The sequence below is a fragment of the Microtus pennsylvanicus genome, chromosome 6, assembly GCF_037038515.1.
Source record: "Microtus pennsylvanicus isolate mMicPen1 chromosome 6, mMicPen1.hap1, whole genome shotgun sequence".
Classification (NCBI taxonomy): domain Eukaryota; kingdom Metazoa; phylum Chordata; class Mammalia; order Rodentia; family Cricetidae; genus Microtus; species Microtus pennsylvanicus.
Genome location: NC_134584.1, coordinates 96182648 through 96209007, shown reverse-complemented (window position 1 = coordinate 96209007; position 26360 = coordinate 96182648). Strand labels below are relative to the sequence as shown.

Sequence of the window (26360 nt, the reverse complement as noted above, 5' to 3'; positions counted from 1 at the left end):
GAGATAGTAAAATACAAGTAATATGGGTTGAGGAAGGGGGATAATGGGAGGGGAGTAAGTGAGGAGAAGGATAAAGGAGAGGGTAAAGGAAGAATTGGCAGTAGTGGTGATTAATAACAAAGATTTTTGACAAGTAAATATTTTATGATATATATCTATATTCATATAAAATATATTAATTGAATTTACCCTACATAGAGACTAGCACTCCTCTTAGAAGCAATAATTTACTAAACAAAAATCCAATTCCAGTTATAGGATTCCTCCACTAAAGTTGTAAGCCAAGAGTGTCTGGGAGAACCCCAAAAGAGTACAGGTTCTTGCCACTGCTCTGGTAGCCCAACAAAAATTGACAGCAAGACCCTGTTACTAAAAACACCACACACATCCATTGGTCACATGGCAGGAGAAATCAAGTTGGTACTAAGCAGGAAGCTGCCACTCTACTGGCTTGCTTTGATGGTATTGGACAGTCTTACCTATCAATGAACCTTGTGACCTACAATAATGACCCATAGAGTCAACAGTGGCATGAATGTTATGGGAGTTACCAACTACCTTCTAATCAGATTTAATGTCTGCTGCACAGGAGGAAACTCATACCTGCTACTCTAAATCTGACCAAGAACCCATGATTGAGGAGCTCATAGGCACTGAGGGTGATCCTATTACTAATACCTGATAAATGGAAATAATATCAAACTGCCTTCTAAATGTGTATCTTTTCTTTGAGTGTTGTTCAATTTTATTTTGTGTCTGTAAGGTTTCTGTCTGAATGCTGTTCTGTGCATCATGTGTCTGCAGTGCCTGTGGAGGCCAGAAGAGGACTTGGATTCTCTGGAACTGAAGTTACAGGTTCTTGTCCCTGTGTGGCTGCTGGGAACTAATTCCAGGTCCCAGCAACAAGTGCAATGTAAAGAGAGCATGCATCAGTGAGGTACTCAGGCACAAATGGGGCATCTGTGCCGCCCCCTTCCAAAACTCAGGAGTCATTGTGGAAGAGGGGAGGAGGGATTGTAGAGCTAGGGTTAGGAGGAATTGCAAAATCATGTCTTCTTGCCATGACAGGACCAATGCATTCCAGACACCACAGCAGCTGTGGCTGCCTGCAGGAGATCAAGCCAATCAACATTCCAGCATGGAGGGGAGGAGCCACAAGCCCTCACCACTAGCTTAGACCCTTTGGAAAGTTTCTGATTGCTAGGGTGGGGAGTGTCTGTTCCCTTAGGGTGTGTGGCCACTGATAGGTTGACTATATTCCTGTGAATTGCCCCACAACCAGTATGGAATCCAGCTGGAGATGCTTCAGCACAGGTGATCCTCAGCAGAGTCTGCTCACTCCCTTTGCCATCCCATCCCTGTTGCATATTATTCTGCTCCAGCTGTGTCATCTCCCAGTGTGCTAGAGGAAATACAGAGTGGACTGTTAGCTGAGGGTGGGATTCCATCTCAGCAGCTCCGGGTAGTTGTCCACCATGCTCAGGGAGGATTTTCATGATGCAGCTACTTTCTCAGTACACTGGTATGAGACCCCCTCACTCACACAAGGAAGGCTGATAAACTCATTAGTTCTCCAGGCTAGACTTGTGCGGAATTATTCTTTTGACCTGCCATTCCTCCCAACTCTGGAGTGAGTGGGCCTTTGTTCATGTTTCCCCAGGAACAAGTGGCCCAGTAACATCTCATCTGTGCCTCAGTGTGATGCAGGACAGTCAGTCCCCTACCCACCGCCTGTGGAGATGACATCGCAGGACGTTGGATCTCTTCTTCACCTTCCCTCTCAGACACACACGTTCATCTTGAGTCAAGGACACAGACTCTGTTTGATTTACAAAGTTATGATTTTCACTGTTGTAAAAAAAAGTAAACGAGAGCACAACCACCACCACCTCCCTCTTTTTGTTTGTACAATATATCAAAGAGTTTACACACTCAACAGTCAGATGCCTTGCTTTGTAGAGCAAACAACAAACGGACAAGCAGTGTCTATTAGAATACCCCCTTTTTTGAGCTCCAGGTTCTCCACCGGGCTGGGCCTCCTGATCAGAGCTCAACATGCTTCCTCTGGGTCGACCTCTCTGCAGCCTCCTTGGCCCTGAGCTCAGTCCAAAAGGCCACTTCCTTGTCTTTCAGCCCATGAGCTGCCTGTGTTGGGACTCCAATCTGCAGGTACCCTTCCTTCTGGTCATATTGTGGCCAATGGGGCAGCCCTTCCCCATTGGGGTTCCTGTGAACAGAATTAAAAGAGAAAGTCACCAAATCAACTGTGCTCTCCCCATGTGCAAGGCTGCCATGGCTTACCTCTGCCAAGAAAGCAGTAGCCTTCCACAGATAGACAGGTCTCTATATCCCATCTGGGAGAGCCTGTTCATTTTAATTCACACTGTGGTTTGGATACTAAATTTTCATTGTGTGATACAAGCTGACACCAAGCTGGGCATAAGTGGAAATATTAAGAAGTGGAACCTGGTTGGAAGAATCAGGTCCCTGAAGACCATGTCTTCAGGAGTTCTCAGACTCTATTCCTTTATCCCTCTGCTTCCTTTCTGTTTAGAGACAGGAGCTTTTTACACAAACTTGTCCCTACTATGATATTCTGCCTCATCACTGACTCCAAATAAAAAGTCCAAGCATAACTCAGAATCCAAAATAAACTTTCATCCTTGGAGTTGGTCCAAAGCTAATACATGAAATTGTTACTGAGATGTGGGACATTATCTAATTAATCCGATGATACAGTTTAGAAGACATTTTAGTTGGTTTGTAAAGAGTTTGGAAATGTTTGGTGAATGTACTGCAAAATGCCCAGAATACAGTTAGTGAGGCTTACAGTGTGGTCCAGAGGGAGCTAATGGGAGAAAGAACAGAGAAGTCAATATTCTGATCACTCACGTGGGAATAAGGTCTTTGTAAGGAACCATATTAGAAGCCACCCATGTTCCTTTGTCAAAATGAAATTATCTATATTTTGTTCACTCCCTGAAATTTTATGAGGCCTGTGTTCAAAGTTCATGCACTATTTAACTAGCAGGAGGAACTTTAGGGAGCACAGCCTGCAGGCAGCAGCAATGGTACTTTCTGCTGATTGCAATTTGTTTACACTAAGATTTAGGGTCAGAAATCACAGCATAAAGGTTTGAAATCCTGACTTTTTCCAAACAAGGAGCATGCTTAAAGTTGTGCACAAGGACAGTTCTGTTGCTCAGTGGATTCGTGCTCTAGAATCAAGTCTGTTTTGTATAAGAAGAAAGGGAAGTTACTTTAAGGATGACTTAGGAAGCCACAAATCAGCCCATTGCAGGCTTTCAATATAAAATAGTTTTGAAGAATTTGCTTTGAGAAGACAGCACTAGGGATCCCTGCTCCCACCTCCTGCCTCACAAAGTGACCTAAGGAACTGATTCTCCTGAATTTATTTTCCCACATCCAGAGACTTGGAAGCTGCTACAGCTCTGTTTCATTGATCCCTGACAAATCTCAGAATTGCATTTCGGCATTGTCTATGTGGTGCTTGTTCTGGAAGCATGCAGAATACGAGGCTAATAGAGTAATCAAGGCTTCTTTCTACCTGCTCTCAAATGAAGGTTTGGGAGGCCAGCAAATGTGTGGAAGGCTTTCAGCCCCTGCTAGCAACGCTGAGAGAATGTTACAGGACATTTCAAGGGTGAAGCTGATTTGCTATGGAGACCCCAGCAAATTAGAACTGGCAGGGCCAGAAACATTTGCCTAGGAAATGTTCAGACCATAAGATCAGCCAGTCCCAAAGAGGTGCTGGAGGTGCAGACAGCAAGACCACAGAGAAGTTTCCCTAGCAAGAGCCTACACCTACCAACAGACCCCTAGACGCTACAGCAGTTACGATTTGCCTCTTGTAGTTTGGACTTGCTTTGGTACAATCCCTCGGTGGCACGTTCCTGTTCTTCCATGTGACAGGAATGTGTGGACATTGTCACTGGATCTTGGAAATGTTACTGCTTTATTGCAACGGAGACTCAAAACTAAGAGTTCCTGTGAGCCTGAGGAAGTCATTGACTTGAACTTCTAATTTGTGTTGGAAATATTGAGATTGTGTGATGGGCATGAGCCTCTGCAGGTCACAGGTTATGATATTAGGTATTTAGAGCTTAAATATTCCTCTAAAAACATATGGGTCTCAATTTCCATCTAATGGTGCTATTGGGAGTTGATGGAAAATTTAAGAGCATCCCCAAGCTGGAGGAAGTTGGTCACTGGGAAGCAGTGAGGAGTATATTGGAACCTTGGCTCTATCCTTTTTGTTTACTTTCTAATCAACAGGACGTATGAATCTTTGATCTACCCTATTTACCAGCATAATATCTGTATTGACACAGGACCAGAGGGAACAGCCAAGTGCCCAAGAATTGGAACCTCTGGTCTGTGAGCCAAATTTCACAATTCATCTTTCAAACTGAACTATCTCACAGATATCGTCACACCTACAAAACTGACTAACCCCAGTCTCATAATCCATAAGAGATTATTGAAAGGGGGTTGATCACTCAAGCATTAGAAAACTCTCATTCCCAAAAGCTATGAGTCTTCACACTGTATCTCCAAACTCACCCATTCCGAGCAAAGTTGGCCCAGAATTTCATCACCATCTTGCTGAAGTTGATCTCCTCTTCTGAGGAGCCCCCTGTGGAGGAAAAAGGAAGATGCTTTAACTATTTAAGACTTGGATTACAAGACAGAGCAAGCGCAGCACAGGGAGACTGTAAGAAATACAATCTTTTGTCTGGCCACACTGCCCTCAGTGCATCTGATCTCTTCTGATCTGAGAAACGAAGTGTGGTCGAGTCTGGTTAGTACTTGGATGGGAGAGATGAGGAGCCTTGGCCCTTATCACATACTTATGGAGTCCAAATCTAACTTTTATGACAATCTTGCTTGAGCAGGCCCACACTTTTAAAGTTCAGATATCTTTATTCTGTAAGCTATCTACCTTTATCTTCCATGTTCAGCTGCCTGGCGCTTTCCTCTTGGTGTACAATGTCAATGATAGTTGGTTACCTCTGGCTTAGCCAGGTTGGTGGCCTTTAGATATGTTATCACTCTTATTCTCTTGTTCACATATTCTGAAATGATCAGAATTGCCAAGGGCCTAAGGGTCCATACAGCTTGGACACTCCCAGAGACAGTGGTGTATTGTAAGAGATCACTAGTTATACACAGCTACTGAGAAAAAGGTATTGGAGACCTTTGCAAAAGCGTCCCTTATCATATAATATGAGTTATATAAATATACGATGTGTTTTAGATATATAGATAGCCAGATAGAAAGAAACTAAATAGGCCTTGTTAAGGTTAGCAAAATTTCAAATTTCCTGACCTGATCCAATGTTCTCACAGGAGGAAAATCAAACCACGCCATTTTTGCCCTAAGCAGGGCGTATATGGACCATCAGATCTTTTCTGGTGTCACAAGTCAGGATTCTGAGGATGACTATGGATGGGGATGTGCAAACACAATCATTCATGTGTGTTAAGTGGAAACTGTCTTATAGCTGAGCCCTGCTTCAGAGTATCATGCAAGTCAGTTTAAAAGGAGAAACTCACTCAAGGCCATCAAACCAGGACCCAAACCCAGAATTCACACCACCAACGTCATAGCCAACAAAGATACCTTTTAAAAACGGGGCCCCCCATACTGAGAAGAGATCGTCACCGTGGTCTCCTATCAAAGACTTGGGTCTCGTGTCTGATACAAAGCTTGGCCGATACTGAAACTCGTACATGTAGGTAGGGGCTCCAGCATCTGTGGAGACATGGATTCATGGACAGGTCACATTTCCAGACACACTTCTCAGGCTCTGCAGTTGCATACATGCCTCATCTACAGAGGAGATAAACATAGTTTTAAGAGTGACTTGTTTAGAGCCCCACAGCTGGTTGATGTGGAATTAGAATTTGAACGGGTGTTTATTGAATGAACAATGAATGCAATAAATACACAAATGTGTGTTAATGATAATGTAGCTGTGCCTTGGTTCAAGGACAGTCTAGAACCACACAGCTGTCTTTTCTCCAGATGCCTTTGAGCATCCTTAGGGTTTTCTTAGCCCTGTAGAGCAGGATGAAGAAAACCCAAGCTGCCTCTCTGAAAATTAGGATAATTAGATTTTCAAAATCTATGCAAAAACTGGAGGTTTCATGCTTCATATCCATCTGTGTGCTTGGCCCAAGTGTAAGATCACCATTGTTGGGGGCTGCAGACCCCTGGCCCCTTGACTTGACCCTTTGCCTGCTGGAGTGAATGGAGTAAACAACTTGTTTTCCTGTGCCTGCAGCTGCTCTGAGCATGAGACCCTCGTGGAGTTCCTGATGTCAGGAGAGTGGTCTCTGGTGGGTTTTACAGCTGAAAATCCCAGGAGCTAGGGTGTGGCTCTCAGTTAAGGATCCCTATATAAGCCTATAATGGGAATGCTTTGAATTTCTCACTATTTAGAATGATATTGGCTGTGGGCTTCCTGAAAACTGCCTTTATCATTTTGATGAATGTTCCCTGGTATCCCTATTCTTTCCGGGAATCATGAATGGATGGTGAATTTTGTAAAATTTTTTTGCGTCTAATGAGATGATCATGTGGTTTCTATTCTTTAGTCTATTTAAGTGGTGGATTAAGTTTGTTAATTTGTTGAACCATGTTCAACAGATGTGGTAGAATATGTTTGTTGAACCATCCCAGCATCAAAAGAGACCACTACAGACAAATAGATGCACAAGAATTGGATAACGGAAAGAATTGTGTCATTTAAGGGGACTTCCATGAACTAGTGTGGTGGGGAAGTGTTTAAGATGGTTACAACCATCATTAGTGTCAATGATATGTTCTGTTGGCTATTGTGAGCCCTCCTCCTGTCAGTTTTCCTGCCAATAAGCAAATATGGTGAAGGGGGAACCTCTTGACTCTCTAATATAACGGTTGGGGTCCCTTTTGTGGTACTGGCGTCCTTAGGCTAAAGGACTGTCACTTGGCCAGCTAAACAACACTTAAGTCATCATCAACCTACGTAAATACTCCACAGATTCCTTGAGACGAACAAACAGTGAAGAAAACTGAGAGCAGGGGCTACTGAGGGTTCAGCATCACCAAGGCAGTTTGAAATAGCTTGTCCCAGACATTTTGCTGTCACACCACTAGTGAACTCTAGATGATCCTAAGGCCATGTCCACCCAGGTCAGAGGAGCAGCAGTTCTCTTGGCCATATAGCAGATGGTCACTGTGACTAGTGGAGAAGACCTAAGACCTCTTGACACAAATATACCTTCTCTGGACGCTAGCATGCTTACTTAGTGATATGGCTGAGAAATGCTCGCATATACTCCCTCCTCCAGTACTCAAACATCAGCTCTAGTGTGAGACTTTGAAGAGCTCTTCTCTTGCCTAATTCGGTCATGTAGGCAGTGCTGTAGCACAAAGAAAGTGACAATGGAGAGCCACAGCAAAGGCACCAGCAGTAGAGGTGTTGACAGGCTGAGCTGCTGAAGTGGAAGCAGCTGCGCATCTTGAGAATAGCCAGGCCAGGAAGACAGTGGAAGGAGAGTTAGCAGGAGATGGTAGGGAACCTAGGTCAAGGGGGGATATAGACAGTAAGGGGCTAGAAAAGGAAGACTGCAGACCCTGGCTGACAGATGATTTTTACAAAAGACATCAAGTCCTGTAGGCCAAGGGTTTCAGACCCTGGGTCCAGAGCCAGAGCTGTGACATTGACCAGTATTATGGGATAAGGAACTTTACACTCATGGGCCCACACAAGAGCTGCAACACTGGTTCCTGCTAAAACCTGAGGAATTTAGATGCCTATACCCACCAGCTTTCTTCTTTTGCAGAAGCTTCAATGACAGCAGCAAAGGACTGGGGAGACCGGGCTTCCTGGGCCTAAACAGGAGCTGAACCACTTGCAGGACTAAGGACGGCATGTGTGTTGTGTTGTTTCCCAGCAGGCATGGCTGTAACATGAGAGGCTGCCCACTGCTTGACCCCACCTGCCTACACCCACAGTCAAGGCTGCCAAACACCAGAGCTGCTAGAGACCGGTGCTTGAAGAATCTCTCCTGGATTAATATCTGGACAGACCAAAGCACCCCTGACCAGCTGACCGATGACTAAAACAGGTAAACAACTGCCCTAATAAGCCAAAATGGGGACAGAAACAAGAAGAAATGGTCAATCTGAACAGATCAGTGTGGAATAAGGAGACCGTATCTGTAATTAGAAGTCTCCCATCAATGAAAAAAATCATATTATTACAATTTCACTGATAAACGGAACAACAAAATTAAAGGGAAGAGCTTGTGGTACTAATCCTTAGATTCTTCCCAAATATCTGTAAAATTCTTTTACTGAGAGTATCATTAGCTTGATGCTCACATAGGGCAGAGACACTACAGGTAAATAAAATTACAGTTCAATATCCTTCATGATCATAGAGCTCAAAATCTCCAATGATATTTAACCAAATATAATTCAACAACATATTAAAAGAATAATCCGTGGGGCTATAACGATGGCTCAGGGACCCATTCATCCGGTTGGTCTCCAGGTCACTTTCTCATCTCTCTGGAGTGTTTGCTGGCATCATCTCTTAGATTAAATTACATGTGAACCTTTTTCTCCCAGGCACTTACAGGCAGAAACAATACTAAAACTCACATAGGGAACTGGCCTTCAAGACCTGACCCTCAGCAGACATCATATCTTTTTATGATGAAAGGCAAAGGCTAGAGATCTGTTGGTGAGTTCATGGTCCTACTCCTTTCTCCAGACTCACCTCTGTGACTACGGGCCACAATTACAGACGGAACACCAAACATGACATCTGCCATCAAGTCCAGGAACAGGCTCTTCTTTTCCACCAGGTCATCTGTCCTTCCTAGATACATCTCAGTGGCAGCAGGAATCAGATTCTCAGAGACGTTCTGAAATGGAACAGAAAGTGACCACCTAACCTGCTGCAATGGGGCCTCTGGAGGTGGTTGCCATGGATTCATTGCTCCTATGCCACTTGAGTTGAGGGCCAAATTCTCCTAGTTTGGGTGGTGAGTGGATAAGAAGGCAACTTTTGGAGGGGGGTGTGGCCCAGAGAAGACTAATAGGAATTCTCTAGGTGAGTCATTTGGTTTTAATAGATTTTAACTTTGGAGGTTAGGCATCTCAGCAATATATCATCATTGTCCCACTGGCTTCAGTGGGTAAAGTCCATGTGACTGAAGCCACCCAATGGCTTGAGGGCTGCTATCCAGTGGGTGATTTCTCAAGCTCTATCCTGAATGAAGGGTGCCTTTCTCTACACACAGTATACCACCCTGCGTCCTTAAGCAACTGCAAGTTTTGTTGTCTTCCCTTGTTCTCTGAAGAAAGACACTTTTGGTATCCAATAAATTAACTTCAAAGTATAATATTCCTGGGAAATGGAATAGAAAAGATACAAGTCATAAGTCTTGCAGCTATAGCTTCTCTTTAGCTTCACGGGCACCCAGGGGCCTGCAGATAACAGCACCCTATGAGTCAGATGTGCAGAGAACACAAACTCAGCAACCACCAGTGGTGTCCCCTTCTCTATGAGCCTCATAGCACCTATGTAAGTCTTATGCCACCAATCCCTGCCTTCACCTTATTTGGTTTACTATCTTTAATTTGGGGGGGGGGGGTTGAGCTGCAACTCACAAGTGTGAGTTTCTTCACTTTAACATGGGAAAAGCAGCAAGCTGGAACTGAGCCCCGCACCTAGGCCTTTCCGGACACTGAATAAGTGTGCATTTCAGGGAAAATATACAGACTTCTTTGTTTCTCAGCCAGTTTCCATGATTCCCTCAACACTTACTAGAATGGAGTAAGCCTGCCACAGGAGGAAAGCGGCTGTCTTCTGATCCAGTTTGTCTTCGGAGAGTGGAAAGCCCTGAAACTGTTAAAGAAATGTTTATGAACAGTCATGAATTATGGGGAAATGACAAGAATCAAAACAGCCAAACAGTCAAATCAATACAGAAGGAAACTTCTCTCCTGAATCTTAATTGGTATTAGAGTTCATGTTTGAATAAGTAACCAATGAAACAAATGAAATGAAAAGGTGTGTGTTGTTGTGTGTGTGTGTGTGTGTGTGTGTGTGCGCATAGGTGTATGTGGCTGTGTGTATATACTGTGTAAAATATAATATGTATCATATACAGTATGCATATAAACATGAATGCATATTATATAACATTTTATTTGTATTTATATTAAATATATTATATATCCACATATTGTATATATGATATATGTTCTATGTGTATTTATTATATAATGTCTATATTAATTTAGAATATCTTCTTTGTAAGGAACATATTTTATATTTGTCTGTTTATAAATACTGTCTGTGTGTGTGTTTGCCCACAGTTCAAGTGACTGAAGAAGCCAAAGCCAGCCCTGTGACTGTACACTTTTTATTATCCCTGAAGCTCTTCTCCAGAGCAGTTATAGCACCAGTGGTGTGTCCATACCTTGTTCAAACATCTGCGATCAGAGACTCGACTCTATTCTAGCAGCTAACAGCTGTGCCCTATCATGACACCAGCTCAGGACAGTCAGTGGAAGTTACTCTATGTTTCAGCCTGCACTTGGTGATAGGCAGATTCACCCCTGAGCCCTCTCTTGGAGAGTTAAAACTCTTGTGGTTACCAGTCCTTTCTCTGTTCTGCAAGCTAATAATTTCTTCCAGAATTACTTTCTTGAGAGTTGAGAAAAAAATTTGCTTGACATTTGAAAAGTTTTGGAAATGTAAACATCTGGGGGAGATGATACTCAATTTCTTTTATGGCTACTGTGGAGGACAGGAACTCACTGTGGTGAGAGTTTTACTTCAACTTCCAGTCCTGAGGAGAGAGCATGAACCGAACTCAATAGTCTTGTGCCAGACTCAATGCTCACGTCACTCCTTGAGCTCCCAACCTTGAAACCTCTCTAGATATCAGAGTCAGGGACCTGCTCAGGCCACACCTTCTCTTTTTCATATTTCAGTCATTCTACCAAAAGTAAGCTGAAAGTACCCAGCTGGATTTCTTTGAGTCTGACCTTTTCTTTGACATATTAAAGAGTCGATCCTGCTTGGACTTCAGAACTAACTCAATGACTTCTCTCTGACTCTAGGCGATTGAGGCCCTTCAGAGCCCCTGTGGAGATCTCCCAGGGCTGAGAGTTCAACTCTAAGGTGGAAGCTGTTGAGCCCCAGCCTGACCCCTGCCCACGAGTGTCTTCTCCTTCAAAGATGTCCTCTGCTGCTCCATCAGCATGGGTATTATTTCTGACCCTTCCAGCTTATGAATTTCAGGACTTGTCAAGGAAAGGTAGTGTTTGGGGAGAGGGGTTTCCAGGACTAAGGTTCCCATAGGATAGTTGGGCTTTCTGGGTGATACTGCCATGGAAATACCCACTCATGGCAATGGGGACATATGTTCTGGTTTCAAAGAACACTGAAGTAAGAAAGAAGAAGGCATTGGAGCAGCAGGGGGTTCATGGCTGCGATTGTGAGCACACCTGTATAAGAGGCCATTTGTTCTCACCATTGGAATGAGCCAGCCAAACTCATGCTTGGTGATGCCCACCATGTAGGGGACAGTGTTGAAACTCTTCTCGGCCAGGATCTCTTCTGGTGACTTTGGCAGCAATACTCCATCAATCACGGTGGGCAGGAAGGGATAGCTCTGGGAAAATGGAAATATAGTGTCTGTGACTGTCCTTCCTAGGCCTGAGTGAGATATGTATACCACATTTGCTAAGGCTTGGGGAACATTCTGGAAGATGTGGCAGGAAGTGTGTAATATTGGAAGACAGAGTGAAGGCCTGTGAAACCACCTTCTCTAGACAGCACTTTCTATTAATAATCTATAACCTGCACTGGACCTGTACGAGGTAGGCCCTATCAACAATAAGTCAAGGAAGAAGGGTTCTGTCCTTTAGCTCTGCATTATTGACTATTAATAGACTCTAGTGATGAGGAGCCAGTGTCTTGTATGCAACCTGCTGAACCCACCAAACCCATGATCACACAGACAGCCCTGGATAATCTAACTGGGTTGCAAAATGAAGCAAATACTTATGAATGTAAGAGAGAGATGTGTGGGAACAAAGAGAGATAGTAGGTTTTAGAGAGGTTGGAGGTAAAAGTGGTTAGTATGTATTGCACGCATGTACAGAATTCAAAATTGTTTAAGAGCAAATTTAATTCATATTAATTAATTATTTTGTTTGAAAATACCATAATTAAACTTAATGTTTTGTATGCTAGTTTAAGAAAATTTTAACTGCCCCACCACAGCATCTTATCTCTCCATACCCCACAAGCCTGGATATGGCTTGAGGAAACCGCGCTTAGTACTGCAAATCTAGTCAACTACCCATGGCTGTAGAAGTCATAGCTGTAAACCTGGTCAACTACCCATAGCTGTAGAAGTCATAGCTGTAAACCTAGTCAACTACCTATGGCTGTAGAGGTCATAGATATAAATCTAGTAAACTACTCATGGCTATAGAGGTCATAGCTGTAAGCCTAGTCAACTACCCATGGCTTTAGAGGTCATAGCTGTACCTAGTCAACTACCCATGGCTGTAGAGGTCAGTTGTAAACCTAGTCAACTACCCATGATTGGAGATACTGCAGAACTAGTCTCCTGGCCAGTGCTAGAGGTTAGGAGAGTATGAAGGATGAGAAGAAGGGCAAAGTTGGATTTTCCAGGCTGGTGGAAAGAGTATGGGATCCTCAGCACTGAGATTAAAGTCTCCTCCTTCACAGTGTATCATCCCTGTGTCCTTTCAGGGGACCCGTACTCCCTATTGATGGCTCCAGAGCTCCTCAGCCATCTGTCTCTGGAACATGAAAGGTTCTTGTGCATCGTACTCTATAGGATCATTATAAAAGCAGGAAATGTCACTTAGAGGGGCGCAGGTGACTCTGGTGGACACTGAGTTGCTGAGTGGGAACATTGCACTGGGAAACAGGTCATCCTGATCCTGCCCCTGGTCCTCCTGATCATGTTATCATCACAAGTCTCTGGGCCTCAGCCTTGCACACACAGATAATAGTACTGTTCTACAAATGAGTATTCGTCCTTAATTATAAGATTCAGTACCTGTAATTCAGAAAGCAAAGGCCCTTACCTCTCTGGGGTCTCCAACCAAGTCAACAGTAGCAAACTTCTGTGGAAACAAAGGCAGAGAAATTGGGTGAGAAAACTTCCTTGTCCAAAGCTGATATTTAGAGCTTGGCCTTAGAAGTATTAGGTTCTTTCTTTAGAGTTTTCCTTGGCTAGGCCCAAGATCAAGAGAACCTCATCCTAAGTCTCTAAATGGTCAGCTCTAATTGCCAACTTGGTACCACCTAAAACCACTCGTGGGGAGAGTTTCAATGGGATAGACTCTACATTGACTTGGAATGTGGGTTTGTCTTTAGGAAATTGTCCTAAGAAATTTAATTGGTGTAGAAGATCCAGACTACTGTAGGGGGCACCATTTCCTAGGCAGCTAGCCGGGTATAAGATTGTATAACTTAGCACAAGCAAGCAAGAGAGCATGTATGCATTCATTCACCTCGGCTCCCGACTGAGGATGGGATGTGACTAGCTCCTACAATCAACTGCCATGGTGATTTCCCCGCAATGATAGACTATAACCAGGAATTGTGAGCTAAAATAAACCCTTTCTCCCTAGGGGAAATGCTTTCTCATGCTATTTTATCATAGAAATAGATTTGAAACAAGGTCAGGGTCCTCAGGGCATGGTCACAGGGAGGATCCAAATGATGGAGTAGTGGCAGCAAAGGGACAGACTTTGGGACCCACTCAGGGTCTTAGGAACTCTGGAAAGGATGTCTGCTTCCAATTGCTGTGCTCCTCACCTCAATTCCTCTCACTGGCAACAATACTCCAATGTCTCCTCTGCAGAGTAGTGGAATTAGGTCAAGGTGGTGGTAGGAGGCATATAGAGTTGTGGAGATAAGGCTACAGTTGGGATAGACTTGAAGCCCCTCCACCACTGTCCACCTTTCCTCATTCCTGCTTCATAAATTCAGGCAACTATACAAGATCTCAAGTATGAGGGACAGGTAAAGAAGATTCCAGATTACAACCCCATCTTAACCCTTCATTTCTCAAGTACAATCCACAAGGTCCCTTGCGTGGTTTAAAGCAGCGCCATGTCTTCCCAGGTGTCTGGGTACCTAGCCTGCCCCTCCGTGACAGTTTCCTTCCATGTAAGTCAGAAATCTTGGATAAACCATGTCAGTCCACCAGAGTTTACAGTACGTCTGTTGTTTAAATTAAGGAAAAATGCCTTCTAAACAGATAGGGTATGACTCCGAAATGCTGGGGAAAAGAAAAGAACAGAAAACTGAGTAATAGACGTGGTGCATTCCTAAGTATTTTCAGAACATCTAGACATAGCCCGGGCTAGACCATTTGTCCCAGAACATTTCAATTGCTGAAGGAGTCTCTTACAAAGCATTCATTTTCCTGTTCAAGGGACATTGAAGAACATTCTCATCTGGGATCAGAAAACGTACACTTCCAAGATTACTGGAACTCATTGTAACCCATGTTTTTCTTTATTGTAAGATTGAAAGTGATTGCATCACTACACTCTAGCTAACTGGGTTCACCTGCATGGGGGAAACAATCACTACAATGCCTCCATTGTGCATTGGAGTCCCACAGTCCACGAGTATGATGTATGTATGTGCATGCTCATGCATACAAGTATGTGTGTATGCATGCTGGTACCAATAGATAATCATGGAAGTACTCCTATAAGATCCTAAAACTTGTAGCGTGTTCTTGGATATGGGGTTCTCTTGGCTTCTTCAAAATCACCAGCCATTCCTGTGCAAGCTGAGTCCCCTGTGTCATATGGAGAGTGGCTAAAATAGTTGCCTTTTCTCTGAGTATTAGACAATAGCCTTCTCTTAATTCTTGTAACACCTAACCTAAGCCTGACAGTGAAAGCCCTATGTTCGCATTGGCTCAGTTCGTGGACAAGCAGAAACAACACAGGGCCAGAGAGCTTCTGTGGCCTCGAGAGGAATCCTACAGACCATGGTTTTGAAGGTCTGCATGAAGGCACATAGATACAATTTGGCCAGATGAGTAATAGAGATGAGATAGATTGAAAATAAAAGAATTAAATATTTTAGATGGATCTCTACTAGATTAATGAAAAATAATTAATAAAATTGGTTAAAGGATGAATGAATAGACAATAGAAAGCTGGGAAAATCTTGTGCTGGCAAATTTTTGTCAGCTTGACACAAACTAGAGTTATCTAAGATGGGGGAATCTCAATTATAGAATGGCCTTTGTTACATTGGCCTATGGACATGTCTTTGGGAGATTTTCTTGATTAATGATTGATGTGGGAGGGCCCAGCCCACCAGCCCACTGTGCGTGATACCTTCCAGGACAGGTAGTCCTAGATTGTATGTGACATTTGCCTTAGAAACCTGGTATTTCATGCCCTCACCACCCCTAATTCACTTTGGTAATTAGGTGTAGAAGTATAATTTAAAATATACCTGAAAATAAGAATACCATGATATTAAGCTTTGATAAGCTGAAGGATGATCATGGAATTTCCTATAATGTTCTTACTGAGCACTTTTAAATGTATTTATTTATTTATTATTTACATTTATTTTCTGTTAAGGGAGCAGTGAGAACTAATTTACATCACAATATTGACACTGTCCTGAGAAGGGAAAAGCTATTTCAGAAGACAGCTGAATGAATCAAGCCTTTGGCCAAGCTCACAGGGTAGGGACACAAGGATGGGCACACCCACCATTTTCAGTGTGACTTCCAAGAGCTCATCCTCTGTCTTCTGGCGCAGGCAGTGAACCATGGCAGCGGAGGTGGTGGTTTTACAGCCAGCAAGAGCAGCCACTTTCTATAAGAGAACAGGGGTCAAGAGCACATCCTTTGGCTCCCTCCATGTAGACTGTGGCTTCAGCCCGTGCCTGACTTCTGAAGATGGTATAGAGGGTTGCTGAAAGTAGTCTAAAGGAACAAGTGTAGGGGCTGGGTACCAGAGTAACCTCTATTGCTGACTAGACATGGTTAGAGCTGGTTACACAATATCTATGTCTCTGTTACCTTGTTCTGACAAAAATGGGCCCAATGTCTATTGCCAGGACCACTAAAGGATGAGGGATATTGTAAGAATAAAAAGCCTCTTAAGCATCTGTTGGAAGTTAAAGGTTTAAAATCAAGAGTTTCACTGCCTGATTTTAGCCTCACCTCTATCACTTGCCAGACCGTTCATTCAATCTCCCTGTGTTTCACTTTCCATCAGATCAGGATGGTGATTAGATGTGACATGCACAGGACGTGATCATGTCTCCAATACACTAAAAAGTGTGCAGAATTGCTGGAGGCCTGGATAACATACTCAACATGGAACTTTTAATAAGTGGAGACTGTGGCTTAAGATGTGGGTAATAAACCAGCCCTTCCTGTTCATTCATTCTTATTCAGGCAGCCCTTGAGTGCCTCAGCTGAATCTTGCAACAAGAAAGACTGTTGATGACCCAAGGCGATAGACTAAAGGGTGCAGTAGCTGTCCCAGGCAGCTCCTACCTTAGCCATGGGCCTGGCATCCCTCCCATACAGGCAAGGATTGAAGACAACACTGCTCTGAGAGATGGCCCTGTGGAAGAGGTTCTTGGCCAGCGGGGACACCACCTAGCAGGGAGAAGAGAAGAAGGTTTGCACACAAAGGAGTGATCTGAGATTTGCTTACTCTTTAGGGCTCTGCTGCCATGGCCATTCATCTAGGGACCCTGGTGCTCTGTAGGCATAAAAGTATCCTGTTCCTAGGGTCACCCTGGAACCACCGTCTCCTCCAAAAAGACACACAACACGGTGGAGACAGAGTCCAAAACAAGAACCAAACAAAAAGAACATGGCAAGAGCCTTTCTCTACAATCAAACCACTGGAAAGACAATTGGACAATTCTTAGTCACAAATTCTGCTTCAGAATTATATTACTCAGAATTTATCCCAAGAAAAGTGATCACAGAGGCTCATGAAAAATAAGTGTGCTCCTATTATTTGTAATATTAAAATTAGAAACAGTCCAACGGTATAATGTGATTGGGTAAATAATGTTTTATATTCACTTTGGAATACTATACATTTCTTTAAAAAAAAGAGAGAGAGAGAGAGAGAGAGAGATAATACTACAGAAGACTGCTTCCCACTTAAGAAAACACTTGTTGCCAAATAGCCCAGAATGGGCAAGAATTAGTTCTTTAGTCAAAGTTGACCTTTATCTCGTGGCCTTTAATCCTCAGCTTTCTGAGTGACAGGATTATAGATATGCACCATCACCCAGCATCATTTGACAATCAAAATATGAAATTAGTGTATTTGAAGATGCAGTGATGGGGTGGTTCTCTGTTCAACTCAGAGTGAGCTAGGATGGTCTTAGAAGTCACCAGTGCTTTCCATTGCTCTCCTCAATGCCCTCCAGTTTTATGTCTCACTTTCTACCATATAATTCAGTCCCAGAGACTGCCACCTTTCCTCCTGAGCATGGAAAGACCATCTGAAGACAGGCCTGCTTCTTCTGAGGGCCAGAGTCCCTTCACTGTGCAGATCCATGCTGCTGGGTGCCCAGGTCCCTTCACTGTGTAGACCCAGGCTACTGGGTGCCCAAGTCTCTTCACTGTGCGGACCCAGGCTGCTAGATGCCTGGGTCCCTTCACTGTGTAGACAAAGGCTGCTGGGTTCCCGAGTCCCTCACTGTGCAGACCCAGGCTGCTGGGTGCCCAGGTCCCTTCACTGTGCGGACCCAGGCTGCTGGGTGCCCAGGTCCCTTCACTGTGCGGACCCAGGCTGCTGGGTGCCCAGGTCCCTTCACTGTGCGGACCCAGGCTGCTGGGTGCCTGGGTCCCTTCACTGTGCGGACCCAGGCTGCTAGGTGCCTGGGTCCCTTCACTGTGTAGACAAAGGCTGCTGGGTGCCTGAGTCCTTTCACTGTGCAGACCCAGGCTTTAACCAAATAATTACACTCATGCCCTCCCCTTTCCTATTTGGAGTTTACATCCAACACTTCTTGAGAGAAACCAGCCCCAATGTTAGTCTAATTAACAAAGAGAATCGAAATAAGTCAGAAGTGGAGATGTGGCATGGTGCAGTGTACAACTGGTGCTTTTTGTGGCCCATGACACAGAGCTGAACTCTGAGTTCCCTAGGAGCTGAGGAAAGTTTAATCTTTAGCCAGCCACTATCTGATGCTGACTGATAAGCGGAGTCAACCTGAATCCAGGTTATGAGAGCAAAAGTGCCAAGGCCGGACTGACTGGTCCGTAAGAGATCTCCTCAGCAGACATCAAGCCTGGACACGAGGCCTGGTATCAGGGACACTTACAAGAACAGAGACACTCGCACCTCCTGCTGACTCTCCAAAGATGGTCACAGAGCCTGGGTTGCCCCCAAAGTTGGCAATGTTATCCTGGATCCAGCGCAGTGCAGCTACCTGGTCTAAGTGACCCCAGTTCCCCCGACTGTGTTCATCGCCTGTGCTGTAAGACAATAGTGGGTAGATTTAGAAATGTCATGGTTGTGCTCTAGGAGAGAGATTGGGACTCTATGTGAGGCTTCTGAGAAAAAGCCAGTCCCACATCATGACAAGGGTATTCACCTGCTGTTCATCCCTACAGCAACGTTCAGAGTGGGGATCTACACTCACTGTCCAGAAACCAGGTGGTCAGGAGCCACCATGCATACAACCAGGGTTTAAAATGTGCAGCTCACCTGAGATCAAAACCCATGAAACCTCTGACTACACCGACTCTCACTGTACACCACAGGCCAACAGATGGAAACAGAATATGACGACAGACAGTGGAAAAACATCATCGGGTAAAGAGAATATAGCAGTCGGGCTAAAGGGTGGCGCTTTAGATTGCACAACGAGGAAAGGTGTCATTGAGGCAGCATCACTTATGGGAAACCTGAATAAATCATGTAAATGAGTTGCACTGGTTCTTGCTGCCAACTTAACACAGTCCAGAACCACCTGGGAAGAGGAAACCTTAACGGAAGAATGAGAATATCCCAGATCAGATCGGCCTGTGGCTATGTCTGTGAGGTTGTTGTGACAAACGACGAATGTAGGAGAGCCCCGCCCACAATGGATGGCACCATCCCTAGTCAGGTAGGTCTGGGTTACTTAAGAAAGATGGCTGAGGATGAGGATGTAGAAAGTCGGGAATCAGCATCCCTCCTGGCTTCTGCTTCAGTTTCTGCTTCATTTCCTGCTCTGACTTCCCTCAGGGATAAGCTAGGACCTGAAAGCATAAACTAAATAAGTCCTTTCTTCCCCCAAGCTGCTTCTGGTCAGTGTTCTAACACAGCAACAGAGAGCAAATGAGGGCATGTGTTTGTGCCTCTGAAGAAGAGAACAGCAGTTAGGAGGCACAGTGGATACAAAGGCCTCAGGGTCACGGGAGGAAAAAAGTGCAAACGTAGCTGGTGTGAGATGCAGTCAGAATGGGGGCTGTGGGCCTTGACAAGGACATCTGTGTGACACAGAAGCATGCTGGAGAGAAACAATTACTTAATCAGTGTTCCAGAACACTCTGGCCCTGTGCAGGACAGCGATAGCATTATAATAGCTATTTATAACAGTTGATGGTCGTAACAATATCAGGCTTGACACAAGGGACTAAGGTTGTAAGAAGGCCTTGTACTGATCCCTAGGGTTTGTACATGGTTTGCCCACCAAGGGTTCAGTGTGGGGGTCCTGGTCTATGCTGTGTTAACATTTGGCAATAATAGGACTTGTGGAAATATATCACCTGAAGAATCCCCAGATGCCCAGGCGAAACTGAATAACGACAACAACCACATTTTCGTGGACAGCAAGGGGCAGTCCATCATAGGTTGATGCTCCATCGATCACCAGTCCACCTCCATGGATCCACACCATCACCTAGACAATAACATAATCGGTTACACTGGTCATTGCTGGCAGAACTGCAGAGACTGCAGAAGTCATCTGGTTTGATCGCCTGCATCTAGGCTGTGACTCAAGGATGTCACCCCAAACACACTAGTGTCCAGAAAGGCTGCAATAAGCAGTCACTCTCCTTTCCACCTCTCAGCCTAAAATGCCTTGACACTCAATGTCCCCATCTTTCTCCTCATTTCCATCCTTTAGTGATTTAAGTTGAGAAAACCATCATGCAAAGAGCACGGACCAAGGATATCATGTTCTCCCCACAACCCCATGACCTCATGCCTGGGGTGTTCAACCAACTGAACGTAAGCAAGAAGCAGCGCTTGGACTGCCACTTCATTTAATGTCACTAACCTTTCAGTGGTAAATTTAACTTCTCTGCAGGGAACTGATTGCACGATGAGAAACACACTAGCCTAGTGGTCCTGCTTCTACAGTGTCTCCTCCATATGCCCGAATCCTCCCACCTTGCTTAGTCCAGCTCACTGCTGCTTCCTCTGGCTAATATTACTTAAGAAACTACTGTGTACCAAAGACCGATAACACTTGAAGTTAAAAGGATGCAAAAGTTTGCAATTTGTGTGTGTGTGATTTAACCTACAGAGCAGAGAAGTACAAAATCCTATTTGTTTAAAAGAACTCATAATGTGTACTATGAACCCAGAGTTGCACTAAGCGGACTTAGTTGCACTAAGTTGCTTCTATATGAAATATGTTGCTTCTATATGAAATAGAGACTAATTCCCCATGCATCGGCTAAGAAAAGAAAGTGCTTTGTCTGCCAGAATTTCAAAGTCTCTTCTGCCTACTCCTGTCCGTGGAGACTGGCAGGGCATTGGCATTTGGCTTGTTACACCCCAGAGATTGCCTCTTCCCAAAGCCCCTTTCCCAACCACTGGCCAGCAAATGGCAGCCTGCCCCATCTCAGGCCCTTCATTTCTGTGGGAAACGCTGACTCATGGCATCCTCTGCCTGTGCCAAAGGCAGTAACTGATAACAGAGACCTGCAATAAAGCCCAGGATTACTGACAAAAGGCGAAAGAGGCTGCCCGCAGCTCCTCCCCTCACACCTCTGTCACAGGCCAATGTAAGTTATCACAGGTACTGTGAGTCAAAAGGTGACATTCCAGCTACCTTTGCTACCTACTCCTTATCAAACAGCACAGATTTGTTTGTTTGTTTTTTTGTTTTAAAGGTCCAAAGGCCCATGCTATAGCCCTGCCTGCCAACTGTGTGCTCGAGCTTCCTCCACCAGAATATCAGTTTCTTTCATGTGAACTATCACATAGAATTTTTTTTAAAAATTAAAGTTTTGTTTTCAGCTTCAATTTATTGAAATTATGTCTTAGCTACTCTGGGATCATGTTCTCCCTCCATTGTAAGTAAGACTTGATATCACTGTCCTTGTTAGGGTGAGAGAGCTTGGAAGAGTAAGATGGGACTCTCGGATGTAGGGCAACCTCCTGCAGAGTCTGATGCACTCAAACAGACAGGAAAGAAACCTTTGTCTTTTTGGAGGTAAACAGAAGGTTTGGATTCAGGCCTGGACTGTAATGTCCTTGCCCCCAGATGCCCTTATTCCCTCCCAGGGGCACAGAAGAGTCCAATGCTGGACCAGTGGCCCCATGCTCACAGGCAGCCGGCTGCTCTTTGTCAAGTCAGCAGGGGTGTAAATGTTCAGGTAGAGACAGTCTTCAGAAAACTCATGAGGAATGGTCTCCTTTCTGTTGGTGAAGAGCTTGGCGAGCATCTTCCCTGCCTCTGGGTCTTGGGAGCACCTAGGAAAGATAGAGGACACCCATGTTACACCAGATGGAAGGTGGGCAGGCTGTCTGAGGCCCAACCTTTGCACCGGGAGGTTTGAGTTTGTTAACGAAGATAGTATGAGTGTGTAAGAAGGTCTACATGCTTCCGGAGGAAACTCTGGATTCTCTAGCACCTTCCAACTCTGCAGAGTAAAAAGGACTTGACATCTGTTCCCTTCCCAGAGCCTTTGGCTATATCCTAAGCCCAGGAGAGAAGAGCTCACATGCTGGCCTGTCCATGATCATGACATCTCCTGCATGGCCTGGACTGATGCCATGTTTAAGTCCCTACTGGGATTTATACAGTGGGCTACAGGGTGACATAGTACTCCATCAGGTAAACATCTTCTAATCCCTGGGACACTTTCATCAACCAATGGTACGATTTCTAATGACAAGCATACTCTGTATAGGCCAGGAACTGTGTTTTATGAATAACACAGCAGCTTAGGAAAACTATACCTTTGTTCTGCTTCAACCACTAATATGCTGGGTGCCCTTGGGTAAAGACACTCAAAATTCTGGGTCTATGGAAAAGTATTGACACTAAGGGTCCTGCTGCCCTGGCCTGCTAATATTCTACTTTTTTCATAGCCCAGAAATCACTGTGGCTGCCCTGGTAAGAGAGCTCAAAGGTCCAATCCAGAGTTGAACTGATGGTAATTATGGGTCCTTCAAGCGTGTAAACACTTACTCTTTGTTAATAGAAATCATTTAAGGCCTACACCAACCCCAGACATCTGTTATGATTTCCATTTATAGAATAGAAATTTAAGGCACAGATGTTAGACAACTACCCCAAGGACAATTAGCCAGTATGGTTGCTTAGATGAGAATGGCCCCATAGGTTCACACATTTGAATACTTGGTACCCAGTTGGCAAAACTGCTGGGAAGGATTAGGAGATGTATCCTTGCTGGAGGAGGTGTATCTCTGGGGCTGGGCTTGAGGTTTCAAAAGCCGAAACCATTCCCAGTTAGCTCTGCCAACTCTGCCTCTTGACTGTTGTTTTAAGATAAGAGCATTCAGCTATTGCTCCAACACCATTCCTGCCGGAGTGATACCATATTCCCTGCCATGACAGTCATGGACTCATCCGCTGAAACTGTAAGCCCCCAATATACCTTTTCTCCCATACTTGCCTTGGTCATGGTGTCTACACGGCAAATAGAGAGGGAGCTAAGACAGTTGGAAAGATATTGCTTATATTTACAAGGACAATGTCCCCTATTAGGGCCCCAGTGGCTTACATAGGAGGGTAGGAGGTGGCATTCTTCACGAAGCTCCAAGGCTCTGCAGGCTGTGGTGGAGCAAACCTCAGGGATCCAAGAGGAGGCTTGGCAAAGGGGACTCCCAAGAAGACGGCCACAGGCTGTGAGAATCCTTCTAAGCTGATGTACTTCCCCAGGACTTTGCCATGAACAGTGTTCACTACGGGTGGTGAGGATGGGTGCCCTGCTGGACAAGAGAAAGAGGACACATCAGGAGAGAAAAGCCAGACCTAGACTCCAGGTAGGCTTTGTTACTTTCTAGGTATGTGACCTTGAGTAAGTCACTCAATCCTCTTGGCTACAGCTTTGCTTCATGTAAAATAAAGAAGACATGAGCTGTATGCTGAATGAGGCAATGAGGAAGGTGAGCATATCCTCAGGATGCTGACCTCATAGGATGGGCCACAGACAACTCACATAAGAAAAAGGTGGTAACTTGGGAGAGGGATAGGAGGGAGAGATTAGAAGGAATGAGGCCTTCTTATTGGTTTTATCATAGAGAGCCTCAGCCCTGCAGCAGAGGTGGGAAGATGGAAAGGGACAGGTATTAACACAAATGAGCATTAGGTGCAGCAGCCTAGATACAGCATAACACTGGCCACTTCTGGGAAGAGAAGATGGTGCATGAATACCACCAGGTGCAATCCAAGGGGAGTAGACAGTAATCTTGTATTATCGGATACATATCATGAAGGACTCTGAATTCCTGACCAGAGGGCTTTATTTAGTAGACAAATAAATAAAAAATAAATAAAATAGCTATGGGATCGAGAACACAACAGAGTTCTAGGACATCCATTTCATAGCTTTAAGCGTGATGACCCAGAGGTCTCTACCAGAATAAGTTCTTCTATAATTAGGGAAAGAGATCTGCAGAGATATGCAGATGTATATAGGGAACTTTAAGGTAGACTTACTTCCTGAATAGATATGGGGCCTAAAGAGAAAGAAGAGAGAAGAACTAGGGCATGCTGCTGTCTTCCTGGAAGACAGGAGCAGCTGGAGGATCTCTGAGCAGGAAGATGCCCCCAGACACGGGAATTGCAGTGCTGGAAGGAGGTCAGTGAGGGATAGGTCAAGTTCACTGCATGAAAATGAGGGTGACACTGTGCATTTGTATACTGTAGCAACCAAGTGTGAAGCCCAGGGACAACTGGAGCTGAGTGAGAACACCTACCAGGGTGGTGGCAGATGGAAGGCCAAGGGGAAGGGAGGTAGGGACCAGTAAGAGTCCTGAGGAGAGGGAGAAGGCAGAAGAAACCGCTAGGTGTGGCTTATGCTAACTCAATGAGTATTTTCTACCCAAATGAAGTGGGAAGAATCTAAATGGCTCTGGGTAGAAGATAGAATGGATGGGATGGAAGCTCAAACAAAAATATAGATGTTGCTTAAATAATGTGGGATGTGCACATATTGATCACCTACGGTGTGCTACAAGTACATACAGATGCCCCCCCCCAAAAAAAACCACACTGCTAAGTAGGAGTTACCAAAGCCATAGCAAAGATGAAGGGGCAGGAGTTGCAAGCAGACTGGATGAACTTCCTGAAGAGAGAATTTAGGTGGTCATTTCGAGGTGTATGGGCAACAAGCAGCGTAGATCTGATCCTCTCCGAATTCGAACCCTTTCTCACTCTGTCTCCTACTCTATCCCAGCCTCTCACAGTGTCACACAGCTAAACAGAAGGAAAGTCTGGAAATTTCAACAAGGCCATGACCCTTAACGGGGAAGCACTGCTGTAGATTCTGGAGCTGGAGAGAGAGTGAGGGATGATTCTAGGAAGCCTTGGATGAGCACATTCCCCAGGAAGCCTCAGTGGTGCAAATGGGTCCTGAGGTCCCTTTACTACTGTACTGACCACAGATCTGCTTTCTATACCTGTTGCTTTGACCTCTGATGCCCTGCTCATCTGGGATAAACTTCACCCCAAGGGTCTAACAACCCCAAAACCATACCCCTAGCCACCTACTTATCTGGGTCCTTTAGCCTGTTCCTCCATCTTGATCACACAGAGTTAGTACACTTAAAATAAACACAGTCTCTTCATCCCCGTGTCCCCTGGAACTGCCCAAACTAGTTAAGGTTACACCTCTGTCCCCTGACTCCTCCCTTCTCTGCCATGTAAACCATGTAAACCATGACAAAGACCCTTGCTAACAGCTTCTGTTCTGTCTCAGACGTCTGATTGATACCAGTGATTTTGGCTGCAGGAAGGTTTACCCGCCTACTGGGGCGTGGCCTCATTGACTATTTACCCGGATGCCTAAGCGCGTCCGGCCCCTTCTGCTCTCCGTCCCCGACCCCCCCCCCCCCGCCCCCCACACCCCACCCCCTGGTCCTGGTTCGCTTCTTCAGCTTTTTTGGATCTGATCTCCATCAAGATCCAAAGCAGAGAATCCGGATTTGTAAGTTTTCCCCTAAAATAAATAACTGTCTATCTCTCAGTTCTGAGCCAGTGTGAGCTTTCTTTTAAGCGCCCGATATCTCAGCCAAGAATTCCCCCTCTGTCCTAATTCCTTGATACATACACCCCCTTTTCAGGGAACTCTCAGAGGGAAAAAAAATCGTCTTTTCAAATGCAGCTCTTGGATGATTTTACATGTGAAACTTTCCATGGACATACTCTATTTTAAATCCCCGCTTTTCTAGACCTACCTCTTCTAGACCGACCACCACTGGGAGTCCACAGACACAGTCCCTCATTTCACCGCCACTGCAGCCCAAAGGGGAAGGAGCCGGCACTGCAAAGCTAAGTTCCTCACTCAAGGACACAAAGTTCAAGATCACTGAACTTAGATTCACTCACTCTTTCTGTCCACATCCAGAGGGCAAACACCTCTAAGATACAGGACCTGTTTTTGTTTTTGTTTTTCCCTGAATGAGCCTGCGCTCACCAAGGCTCAGGACAAAGGATTTCAAATATGCACCCAGAAGTACTCACCCTGAGTCAGGCAAGCAGTGAGAGAGATCAGGACCAACGCACAGAGCCACATCATGGAAGGACAGTACCTCAGGAGCCCAGTGAGGTGTCTGGTGCTTGGAAGGAAATCACTGATCCTGCCCACAGCTATAGACCAGCCCCTGAAGTTCTGCCCACTCTGCCAATTTACATAAGAAAACCAGTTGAAAATCCCTCTCTGGGTATCTAGTGGGACCTCTTAGCCACACCCACCCAGAGTTCACTCTCTCTTATTGGCACAATCGTTGCCCAACTCTCAGATAACAGAGGTCCATAAACTAACCCAAGGACTTCTTACATAAGCTTTTTCCCTGT

General features: G+C 44.9%; 1 protein-coding gene across 2 annotated transcripts; it reads right to left on the bottom strand.

Moving 5' to 3' along the window:
- Nucleotides 1-400: 400 nt before the first annotated feature.
- LOC142852287 (liver carboxylesterase 1) lies at nucleotides 401-26360 on the bottom strand. Of its 2 annotated transcripts, none has more exons than XM_075976918.1 (14): nucleotides 26028-26360; nucleotides 23065-23269; nucleotides 21643-21787; nucleotides 19849-19982; nucleotides 18417-18570; nucleotides 16621-16725; nucleotides 15827-15931; nucleotides 13157-13195; nucleotides 11563-11703; nucleotides 9846-9926; nucleotides 8793-8940; nucleotides 5645-5776; nucleotides 4585-4657; nucleotides 401-2227 (listed from the first exon to the last, which is right to left on the bottom strand). In XM_075976918.1, exons 1-14 carry the CDS (start codon nucleotides 26080-26082, stop codon nucleotides 2044-2046), a joined length of 1701 nt encoding a protein of 566 aa, XP_075833033.1. In that variant the 5' UTR covers nucleotides 26083-26360; the 3' UTR covers nucleotides 401-2043. The 2 variants fall into 2 exon arrangements, with proteins under 2 accessions (XP_075833033.1, XP_075833031.1); XM_075976916.1 differs by having other exon boundaries at nucleotides 23065-23272; nucleotides 26028-26325.